This window comes from Diceros bicornis, chromosome 31 (assembly GCF_020826845.1).
Source record: "Diceros bicornis minor isolate mBicDic1 chromosome 31, mDicBic1.mat.cur, whole genome shotgun sequence".
NCBI lineage: Eukaryota > Metazoa > Chordata > Mammalia > Perissodactyla > Rhinocerotidae > Diceros > Diceros bicornis.
Window position 1 is genome coordinate 15,715,702 of NC_080770.1, and position 11,484 is coordinate 15,727,185.

General features: G+C 35.8%; 1 protein-coding gene across 1 annotated transcript; it reads left to right on the forward strand.

The window, feature by feature from the left end:
• Positions 1-10,036: 10,036 nt before the first annotated feature.
• On the forward strand, positions 10,037-10,984 carry LOC131395586 (olfactory receptor 5B2-like). The gene has a single exon (XM_058527444.1). It carries the CDS (start codon positions 10,040-10,042, stop codon positions 10,982-10,984), a length of 945 nt encoding a protein of 314 aa, XP_058383427.1. The 5' UTR covers positions 10,037-10,039.
• Positions 10,985-11,484: the final 500 nt, after the last annotated feature.

Consider the following 11,484-nt stretch of genomic DNA (forward strand, 5'->3'; position numbering starts at 1 on the left):
CCTGTTCATTTCTCATCCATCACCATCTTATATTACTAACGTCTTTTGTCTTGTCCTGGGAGAAACACGTGATGCTCTTATTACTGGAAATGCATTAAAATTTTTCTTTCTTCTAAGTTAATGCTGTAACCAGTATGTATATACTGTGCTTGTTATGAGCATATAATGTGCAGACAGACATATCTGAATTTAAGTACCAGATTCTCTACTTTGTACTTAGGGAACCTTTGGCAAACACTTGCAATAAAGCTGGTATAATAGTGGTGTACATATCATTACACCATGATATACTTGGAGGAGATATTTATATTGTGCTACAGTGCCTAAAATGATAACCACTCAAAATAGTCATGATAATGGTTGGTATTGTTCTATTGATGCGCACGCTTGTTTTGAGAACACACAATGTATTAAACCCTTTTTCCTCAAGAAATGCAGATGGTTACAATTTAAGTGCAAATATAAATCATGCACACAAAAAATTCTCAACAAATATAGCAAACAAAATTTAATAGTACATTAAAAACATCATACACCATGATCAAGTGGGATTTACTCCAGAGAGGCAAGGATGGTTCAACATCTGCAAATCAATCAATGTGATACACCACATTAGCAAAATGAAGGATAAAAATCATATAATCAGCTAATAGATGCAGAAAAAGCTTTTGACAAAATTCAACATCCATTTGTGATTAAAAAAAAAAACTCTCAACAAAATGTGTATAGAGGGAAGATACCTCAACATAATAAAGGCCATTTATGACAAGCCCATAGTTAACATCATATTCAATGGAAAAAATGCTGAAAGCTTGTCCTCTCAGATCAGGAATAAGACAAGGAGGAATATTTTAACAATAGTAGTTCCTCCAATCCATGAGCATGGAATATCTTTCCATTTATTTGTGTCTTCTTCAATTTCTTTCATCAGTGTCTTATGGTTTCTAATGTACAGGTGTTTCACCTCCTTGGTTAAATTTATTCCTAGGTATTTTCTTCTTTTGATTCAATTGTAAATGGGACTGTTTTGTTAATTTCTCTTTCTGATAGTTCATTCTCAGAGTATAGAAATGCAATAGATTTTTGCATATTTATTTTGTATCTTGCAACTTTACTAAACTCCCTAACAATTTTTTGGTGGAGTCTCTAGGGTTTTCTATATATAATATCAAGTCATCTGTGAATAGTGACAGTTTTATTTCTTCCTTTTCTGTGTGGATGCCTTTTATTTCTTTTTCTTGACTAATTACTCTGGCTAGGACATCCAATACTGTGTTGAATAGGATGGTGAGCATTGGCATCTTTTTCTTTTTCCTGATCTTAAAGGAAAAGCTTTTGACATTTCACCAGTGAATATGATGATAGCATGGGCTTGTCATATATGGCTTTTATTATGTTGAGGTGCATTCCCTCTATACTCACTTTGTTGAGAGTTTTTATCACAAATGGATGTTGAATTTTGCCAAATGCTTTGTTCTGAATCTGTTGAGCTGATCATATGATTTTTTTGCTTTATTTTGTTAATATGCTGTATCACACTGATTGATTTGCCAATGCTAAACTATCCTTGCATCCCTGGAATAAATCTCACTTGATCATGGTGCATGATGCTTTTAATGTATTGTTGAATTTGCTTTGCTAATATCGTGTTGAGGATTTTTGCATCTCTGTTCATCAAGGATATTGGTTTGCAATTTTCTTTTCTTGTAGTATCCTTGTCTGGTTTTGGTATCAGATAATGCTGACTTCATAAAATGAATTGTTTGGAAATGTTTTGCCTCTTCTACTTTTTAAAAGGTTTGAGAAGGATTCTTATTAATTCTCTTTTGAAGGTCTGGTAGAATTCACCGGTGATGCCAGGTGGCCCTGAACTTTTGCTTATTGGGAGGTTTTTGAGTCCTGATTCAATCTCCTTACTAGTAATTGGTCTGTTCTGATTTTCTATGTCATCCTGATTCAGTCTTGGAAGATTGTTTGCTTCTAGGAAATTATCCATTGCTGCTAGATTGTCCAATTTGTTGTTGTACAATTGTTTATAGTAGTCTTTTATGATCCTTTGTATTTCTGTGGTATCAATTGTAAAATCTCTTCTTTCATTTCTGATTTTATTTATTTGAGTCTTCTCTCTTTTTTTCTTGGTGAGTCTAGCTAAAGATTTTCACTGTTGTTTATCTTTTCAAAAATCAGCTCTTGGTTTCATTGATCTTTTCTATTGTCTTTTTAGTCTATATTTTCTTTATTTCCACTCTAAATTTGTTTATTTCCTTCCTTCTATTAACTTTGGGCTTTGTTTGCTCTTCATTTTCTAGTTCCTTGAGGTGTAAAGTTAGGTTGTTTGAGATTTTTCTCGTTTCTTGAGGTAGGCATTTATTGCTATGAACTTCCCTCTTAGAACCACCTTTGCTGCATCTCATAAGTTTTGTCATGTTGTATTTCCATTTTCATTTATCTCTTTTATATATTTTTTGATTTCTTATTCGAGTCATTGGTTGTTCTGTTTAATCATGTTTTCTTATCTATTCTGCTTATCTCTGCCTTTTATTGGATAGTTAATATAATACATTTTCAATAAAAGTAATTAGTGCTAAGGAAGGTCTTTCATTTGCCACTTAGCAATTTGTTTTCTGTGTTTCTCAATCATATTTTCCCTCATTATCTCTATTACTGCCTTTGTTTTTGTTTAGTTTATTTGTGTAGTGTACACTTTTCATTCTCTTCTCATTTCCTGTATATTTTTACTTTATTGTCTTAGTGGTTACCCTGTGGATTTCAATTAACATCTTAAACTTATAATATTCTTCTTTGAATCAATACCAGCTTAGATTCAATAGTATAATAGCATTATGTTCCTATACAGCTATATCTCTCCTCGTTTACTCTTTTACTGTCACAAATTACATCTTCAGACATTTTCTGACCATTAGCCTAAGTTTAAAATCATTTTTATGCATTCATATTTTAAATCCTATAGGAAAAATGGAGTGGTTACATACCAAAAAATGGAGCGGTTACATACCACAGTAATACTGGCTTTTCATTTATCTACAGAGTTACCTTTATAGTATTCTTTATTTCTTCTATGGCTTTGAATTACTATCTAAAGTCCTTCTATTTGAGCCTAAAGGACTGTTTTCTTTTTAAGAAATTCTTATAGGACATGTAGACTAGAGATAAACTCTCTGGCTTTAGTCCATCTTGGAATTCTTTAATTTCTCTTTCAGTTTTTGAAGTAGATTTACCAGATATAGAAATCTTAGTTGACAGGATTTTATTCAGCGTGTTAAATATCTTCTCTCACTGCCTTCTGTTTCCATGGGTTCTGATGAGAAGTCAGCTATTAATCTTATTAAGAATACTTTGTATATGACAAGTCACTTGTATCTTGCCACTTTCAAGAATATTTTTGTCTTTGGCCTTCAATAATTTGATTATAATGTGTCTCAGTATGTATTTCTTCGTGATATCCTAGTTGCAGTTTGATGAGCTACTTTGATGGGTGGATTCATGTTTTTATCAAATCTGGGCAAATTTTTGCCTTATTTCTACAAACCCTTTCTGCCTTTTCTCTCTCCTTTCCTTCAGGAACTCTCATTATGCATATTTTGGTACACTTGATGGTGATCCAAGGGTCTCTTAACCTCTGTTCAGTTTTTCTTCATTCTTTTTTCTTCTGTTCCTCACATTGGATTAATTCAATTGAATTATTAGTAGGTTTGCTGGTTCTTTCTTCTTCCTGCTCAAATAATTATTGAAACCTTCCAGTGAACTTTTTATTTCACTTGTATTTTTAGCTCCAGAGTTTATATTCTGTTCCCTTTTGTCATTTCTATCTGTTTGTAGATATTCTCTATTTGCTCATACATTATTCTCCTGGTTTCCTTTAGTTCTTTATTTAAGGAGTGTATCTAAGACAGGTAACTTGAAATCTTTGTTCAATCATTTCAATGTCTGCACTTCTTTAGGACCAGTTTCTGTTAATTCTTTTTTTTTTTTTTTTCCTGTGAATGGGACACACCTTCTTGTTTTTCTGCATGTCTCTTAATTTTTATTGAAAACTAGACATTGTGAATATGTAGCGTGATAACTCTGGAAATCAGATTCTTCTCCCTCATGTTTTTGCTGTTGTTTTCCTGCTGTTGGTTGTATGCGTTTGTTTCATAAGTTTTCTAAACTATTTATTGACTGTATGGTTTGTATGTGGTGTCTGATGTGTCTGTCCTTTTAGCTTGTGTTGAGTTACTGGTTTGACAGAGATTTCCTCAAACATCGTGGTTAAGTTGCCATTTTCATGGCTCAACATTTACAAAGTTTCTGTATTTTGAATATTTTCCAGACTTATTCTGAGAAAAGGTTTATTCTGATGCGTTATGCTTTTTTTTTTTTTTTTTTTTTTTGGTGTTTCCGTGGAGTGACGGGCCTTTAGGATCCTCTTCCATTTTTTCTGCTCCTCTCTTGTAAGTACAATGCATTTGGAGTTTGGAGTTGCATTTCGAGTTCACTGACTGATCCATGAAAATCTTACATGTCCATACCCTTAAATTAATGACAATTGCAAAGTCTTTGGTATATAGGGTAACATTACACATTCCAGGCAATAGGATCTGATATTTGGGGGTCATTATTCAGTGCACTACAGATTTGTTTCTCACATATAACAGTACAAGTTCATAACACAGGTTGTCTAGGGAGGGGCAGCATTTCTCCAAGACGTCACTCAAAACCACAAGCTGGTGTGGGCTTCACCATCGATAGTTGCACCTGCTAGTACATTAAGTCTCCTCCATCACTGTAGAAGAAACAATTGGAGGGTTGTACTTCTGCTTCAACCCACTCAGAAATGACACGTATCATTTCATCTGACAATCCACTGTCTGCCATTTATCACGTCTCAGCTCAGCTGCAATGGGGCAAGTACATGTAAAGCAGCATAGGGAATGTTTGAGCAACGCTATTTTTGTTACCCATGCTATATCAATTATTTAATAAATAATAAAATATTAATAATTAACCTTAGGGAACAACTGATATGTGGTAGACAGTGTGCTCAACTTTGTATCTATGTCAGATTACAATCTTCTTGAAAGTCCATAAGTGTTACATAATATTACCATCTCCCTCTTTAAACACGAGAAGCTGGAGTTTGACTAGGTTAAATCACTTTCTCGAATTTGAAGACAATCAACCTGAGTTCACTGAACAAATTTGTGACCATGACACTTGTCTGCACTGAGAAAGATATCACAAGTCTGCTTGGAGGTGTAGGCTCGAGGGTGACTGTGCAGAGAAAAGAATGGATCTAGCTCCCTTGTTGGAAAAAAACCCTTCTCCCAAGCCAGAACTGTTTTGGTAAAGCAAAAGGGTATTTAAACAACATATTTTGTCATGGAAATTTATTGAATCTTCCTTGAGAAAGAGCAAGAAATTAACATGAAATAAAACCAAAATTAAAATTTTAAAACTGTTATATAAACTGCTGTCAAAGAAGTGAGGTAATTGTAATACTTTGCTGGTAGGAATGCAAAATGGTAGTCAGAAAATAGTTTGGTAGTTTCCATTCAATTAAACATATACTTACCATTTTATCAAGCCATCCAACTCACAGATATTTACCCAAGGGAAATGAAAATGTATCTTCATACAAGAAAATAGTAGGCAAATGTTTAGATAGGCTTTATTCTTAATCCTCAGACACTAGAACCAACCCAAATGTCCCTCAACTGGGAAATAGATAAACAACTTATAATGTCCATATAATGGAATATTACCCAGCAACAAAAAGAGATTTTATAACTCACATGTTATGGATTGAATTGTGTCCCCCAGTATTTATCTGTTGAAGTTCTAACCTTAGTGTCACAGAATATGACCTTGTTTGAAGATAGGGTCTTTACAGATGTAATTAGTTAAGATGATGTCATACTAGAACAGGATGGGCTCCATTGACCTTATGAAATAGACAGCCAGTTGTTTCTCTGGTAAAAATGGCTTAACTCAGGATCATCAAAGAATTGCAAGTCTGGGTCTGCAGCCATGGCAAGCCACCTGAGGGTCCCCCAGCAGCAAGAGAGGAGAAGCTCTCTTATAGATAGGGAGAGGAAATTGGGAGGGCTATTGTAAACAGAGTTTGAGGTGTGGTGGCTTTTCAGCGGCTGAGTTATGACAGTTTCTCACTGGCTGAGCTTCTTGTCCATCAAAAAGTGGAAGTCTTTCCTTTTCCTGTTGGGGTCTGCTATTATAGGGTGTGAGAACTCCCCCTTTTGGCCTCCCTCTCCAATTTAATGAGCTTTCTCTTTATTATTTTGACAGCTCCTAGTTCAATATGACCATCCTTATAAAAAGGGAAAATTTGGAGACATATATACATACACACAGGGAAAACAACCATGTGAAGATGAAGATAGAGATTGGGATAATGCAGCAGAAGTCAAGGAACACCAAAGATTGTCAGCAAACCACCCAGTAGTTAAAAGAAAGACACAAAATAGAGTCTCTCTTACAGCTTTCAGAAGGAACCAACAGCTTGCCTAAACCTTGATCTCAGATGTCTAGCCTCCAGAAATGTGAGACAATACATTTCCTTTGTTTAAGCCATCTCGTTTATGGCATTTCTGATGGCAGCTCTAGGAAATTACTACAAGTAACAATGTGGATGGATCTCAAATGCACCATGCTAACTGAAAGAAGAGAGAGTCAAAGGCTACATATGCTAGGATTTTATTTAAGTGAAATTCTTGCAACGGCAAAGAGATATGAACAGAACATAGGTTAGCAATTGCCATGGGCATTGAGTAGCAGAAGAGGTTGACCACAAAGAAGCTCAGAGGTTTGGTTTAGATGACGGAATTCTTCTACATTGTAAAAGTGGTTATGCAGTATAAACTTGACCATGCTGTTAGAACTATACACAAAAAACTGTGGCTATTACTGTTTATAAATTATACTTTAATTAGAAAGTAGGAGAAAAAAAGAAATAACAATAAGTAATACACACGTGTGCACCCTCAACATATCTAGGTAGGTCTTCACAGGCAATTTAATTGTTTTTACCCTTGGAAAGCGGAATAAAAGCTGTATGTGCTCATGGGGGACATCTCCAAAGAGCTCTGTGTATCTATAACTCCCTCTTGGTTCCCATGAATTAGCGTCTAAAATGCCCGATATATTTCAACCTGACATCATTCTAGAAGGACCAACTGTGTGCTGAGTCATTTTAGCCATCATTTATTCATCTGGATGTTAACAGTTGTTAGTACATACAGCGCTTTCCTCCCATCCCCAAATCCTGACCTGAGGATTTTCTATGAGCCCCTAACAATGGCCGTGAAGAACACCTCAAGATGAAAATTACATTGATTGGCTCTGAAATGATGATCCCTCAGCAAGGCTTTTTATAGTGCTGGCCTCATTTGCTATTCACAGACACAATTCCTTGAATTATGCGGGAGAAGTAATTTTATTGTTTATCTTACAGAAAAGAAGAAGGTAAGAGACTCCTCCAAGGGTACACAAAGAATGCATGGTGAATTCAGTACTTGAATACAGGTTCCTGGCTCCATGTGTGTTCTTCTCCTCATTTCTACTTGCCTTAGAGACTTTGGAAATTTTTGACCGGTATCTGATAGAGAACATCTCTCACAGTACATACATATTATTCTATGGCTGCATTTCTCATTTTGGACTCACTATTCAGGATTGACTGCCACTTCTTTTCCAGCAGCAAGGTAAGCTTCTATAATCCATATACACTTTTAGTGAGAAGTATAATTCATGCAAAAGCAATGGGGCAGTTATGCCTACTGTGAGTTATTTAAGCACAGAAATAGATTTTTTGAATATTTTACTACAGCAGTGAGTTGATGCTGGATATAATTATCAAAACTTCCATCAGTAGGGAGTTTAGTGAAACTTCTTAAACATCATCGTACTGCTTTCCTAAAAGAAATTAGTAAATAAAAAAAAATTGGTAGATGATGCTCTGATTCAGTAGGCATTAATTTCATCTTATTAACTATCTGTTGACCTCTCAGTGAAGGTTAAAAAAAAAAGACAAGTGTGAAATAAATCCCCTTGAATTAGCAAGATCCGTACTCCATTGTAACCTTTTCCCCATAATTCCACTCTTATCATTACTATCACGTCTATAAATGCTGACAGTGCGGTGGCTAAAAGCAAAGGCTTTTGATTTGGTCACAGCTGGGTTTGAATCTTAAATCTTGAATTTTCTTCATACTAGCTGTTAACCGTAGAGCTTTACGTAGTTTCCATAAATCATCAGTTCTGTTAACGGGAATAATTATACCCTTCCTTATAACGTTATTGTGAGGACTAAGTGAAAAGATTAGATAGCTAGATAGCTAGCTAGATGATAGATAGATAGATAGATAGATAGATAGATAGATAGATAGATAGATAGATACAGATAGATAGATATAGATAGATAAAGATTTATACATACACACACACAAAGACAAAAATAAATACATACAGGTCTTATTATTGATTATAGAACACAGTATATTCCACAAGTGGTTGTGATTGTCAAATGTTGGCAAATGTAATGACCTTATGGGCTAGGCATGTAAAGCGAAGTGGTGAAAGCTTTGACAGGATTAAGGGAGATCAGTAAAACAATAATTAGATGCCCCTCTAGAGATTTCAAAATCAAATAAAAAGATTAAAAACACTGTCCCTACACAAGAGTAGATTCAAATAAAAAATTTTAAAGCATATAATTGGCCAACAAAACAGATCTGTAGCCAACAAACTAGGAAATTTCACCTATTAATCTCTGTGATTCAACTACGGAATAATAGTAATGAGAGAAAGAATGAATTTAAGAAAGAATACCCTTTCAACTCAAGCTAAAACATGGATTTTAAGGGAGAAATTAAGCAAAAGAATGTCTCACATGAAATGGCTAGAACCTGCGCACATGCAGACAGAGAAGGAACAGACTGAGAAACACTGGAGACAGAAAATCTCTGCGAGATTTTACAATACAGAAGTGACTGAGTTCATCCTGCTAAGACTAACCATTGCCCCAGACTACCTGTGTGAAAAAAGGCAAATTGAAAAGAGAGGCCATGAGACTAAAATACTCATCCACACTGGAGCCTTGCATTTCACCATCCACCTTTGTCAAACAAACATAGAAGCTGTCATTCCATCCTAATCCTAATTCTGATCAGGAGAGTTAGTCTAGGACCAATGACTCCTAGGTAGTGAATGGTAGAGCTGTTATGCACCTCATCCCAGAACCCAAGCTTTATACTCAGTGCTATGCCTTCCGCTCAGAATTGCCTCTGCTGGTTGTGCGTGCCCCTACTGCCCAGTTACTGCTCCACCACATGCACTACGCATACATTTCTCAGTTACGTCACTGTGAAATTCCAAACACTGAGTTTAGAACTTTGGAGGCATAGGGTAATTGTAAACTGAATTAAAGTCAATTTGATTTACATCCAGTTAAGAGATGTAGACTTGGGAATCACTCTGCCTGGGTACAAGGCTTGACTTTGGCAGTAATAATTTTGTAAACTTAAATACATTACCCAACCTCTATGCTTCATAAGTTAAATGGGTATAACAATTAATCAGTCTCATAGGATTGTTGAGCGTAATAAATGAATATACAAGTAAAGTGTCTTGAGCAGTTCCTGCACATGAGCAGTATAGATCTAAGTATTTACTACGCTCAGAAAAACTGAACTGACAGATACAGTCATTCGAGACATTTCACCTTAATCAAGACATTATCTTTTCTACATTTCAGTTTACAAATTCACAAAATTTGAAAGTTGGAAAAAGATCCGTGAAGATCTTTCAGCTTCAAAAGTGTGAAACTCTACAGATAATTTGTGCCTTAAACTTTATTATCTAGTCGATACTGTAGACCTGTAGAATCTTGATGTATAAATTATTGCTATAATTAAATATATATATACACAAAATATTAAATAAATTTTACTTCAATCTCTTGTCACCCTGTTCCTTTACTTCTCATTACTACAGGGCATCCTGTGATTCCCAAATAACATCCATGGAGAACAATACAGCAGTGACTGAGTTCGTCCTGCTACGACTAACCAATGCCCCGGAACTACAGATCCCCCTCTTTACCATTTTCACTCTCATTTATCTCATCAATGTGGTTGGAAACCTGGGAATGATCCTGTTGATTCTCTTGGACTCTCGACTCCACACACCCATGTACTTTTTCCTTAGCAACTTGTCTCTGGTGGACATTTGTTACTCTACAGCTGTCACTCCCAAGGTGATGGCTGGGTTCCTTTTAGGAGACAAGGTCATCTCCTACAATGCGTGTGCTGCTCAGATGTTCTTTTTTGCAGTCTCTGCCACTGTGGAAAGTTATCTCTTGGCCTCAGTGGCCTATGATCGCTATGCAGCAGTGTGCAAACCCCTACATTACACCACCACCGTGACAACAAGTGTGTGTACACGTCTGGCCATAGGCTCCTATATCTGTGGTTTCCTGAACGGCTGCTTCTATGTTGGAGACATATTCAGTCTTTCTTTCTGCAAGTCCTATATGGTCCATCACTTTTTCTGTGATATTCCAGCTGTCATGGCCCTCTCCTGCTCTGACAGACATATTAGTGAGCTGATCTGTGTTGTTCTAGCAAGCTTCAACATCTTTTTTGCTCTCCTCATAATCTTGATTTCCTACCTGTTTGTATTTGTCAGCATTCTAAAGATGCCCTCAGTTGAGGGATACCGGAAGGCTTTATCCACCTGTGCTTCTCACCTCACTGCAGTCTCCATCTTCTACGGGACAGTCATCTTTATGTACTCCCAGCCCAGCTCCAGTCATTCCATGGACACAGACAAAATTGCATCTGTGTTCTATTCAATGGTCATCCCCATGCTAAATCCTGTGGTCTACAGCCTGAGAAACAAAGAGGTCAAGAGTGCTTTCAGGAAGGTTGTTGAAAAGGCAAAATTGTCTCTAGGCTTCACCTCTTAAAGTTATAGGATCCACAATAACCTAGTTTCATTCCTGTCAGATCTTCTCCATGCCTTAAATCACGTTTTACTGCCCACACTGCATTTAAATTACTGAGGTGTTACCCTTTCCTCTTCAAAAGCCTGTCTCCTAGAAAAAAGAAAATAATGTATCCAGATACGTAATATCTGAATGAGGATGGCCAAAGGGCATCTTAAAAATTTTTAGATCCTGCTTGTCATAAAATTTAGCAATCATATTAGATTTATTCATATGTTCACATTTTCTCTATCATATGCCAATGCCAGTATATTTGTAAAACAGGACTCACACCCATGAATAAAAGTGCATGCAAGGACTTCATGTGTGCACATACACAAAAGAGTGGAAAATTTGTTAAAGAAGGTAGATGAAGTATGGCTAGTTTTTAATCAAAAAGTTAAATTAATTAATTGTGGTAGCAAAATGTAAATTTATGTCTAACATTTTTTATTTCTCTCATTAAAAATAACTCTTCCAAG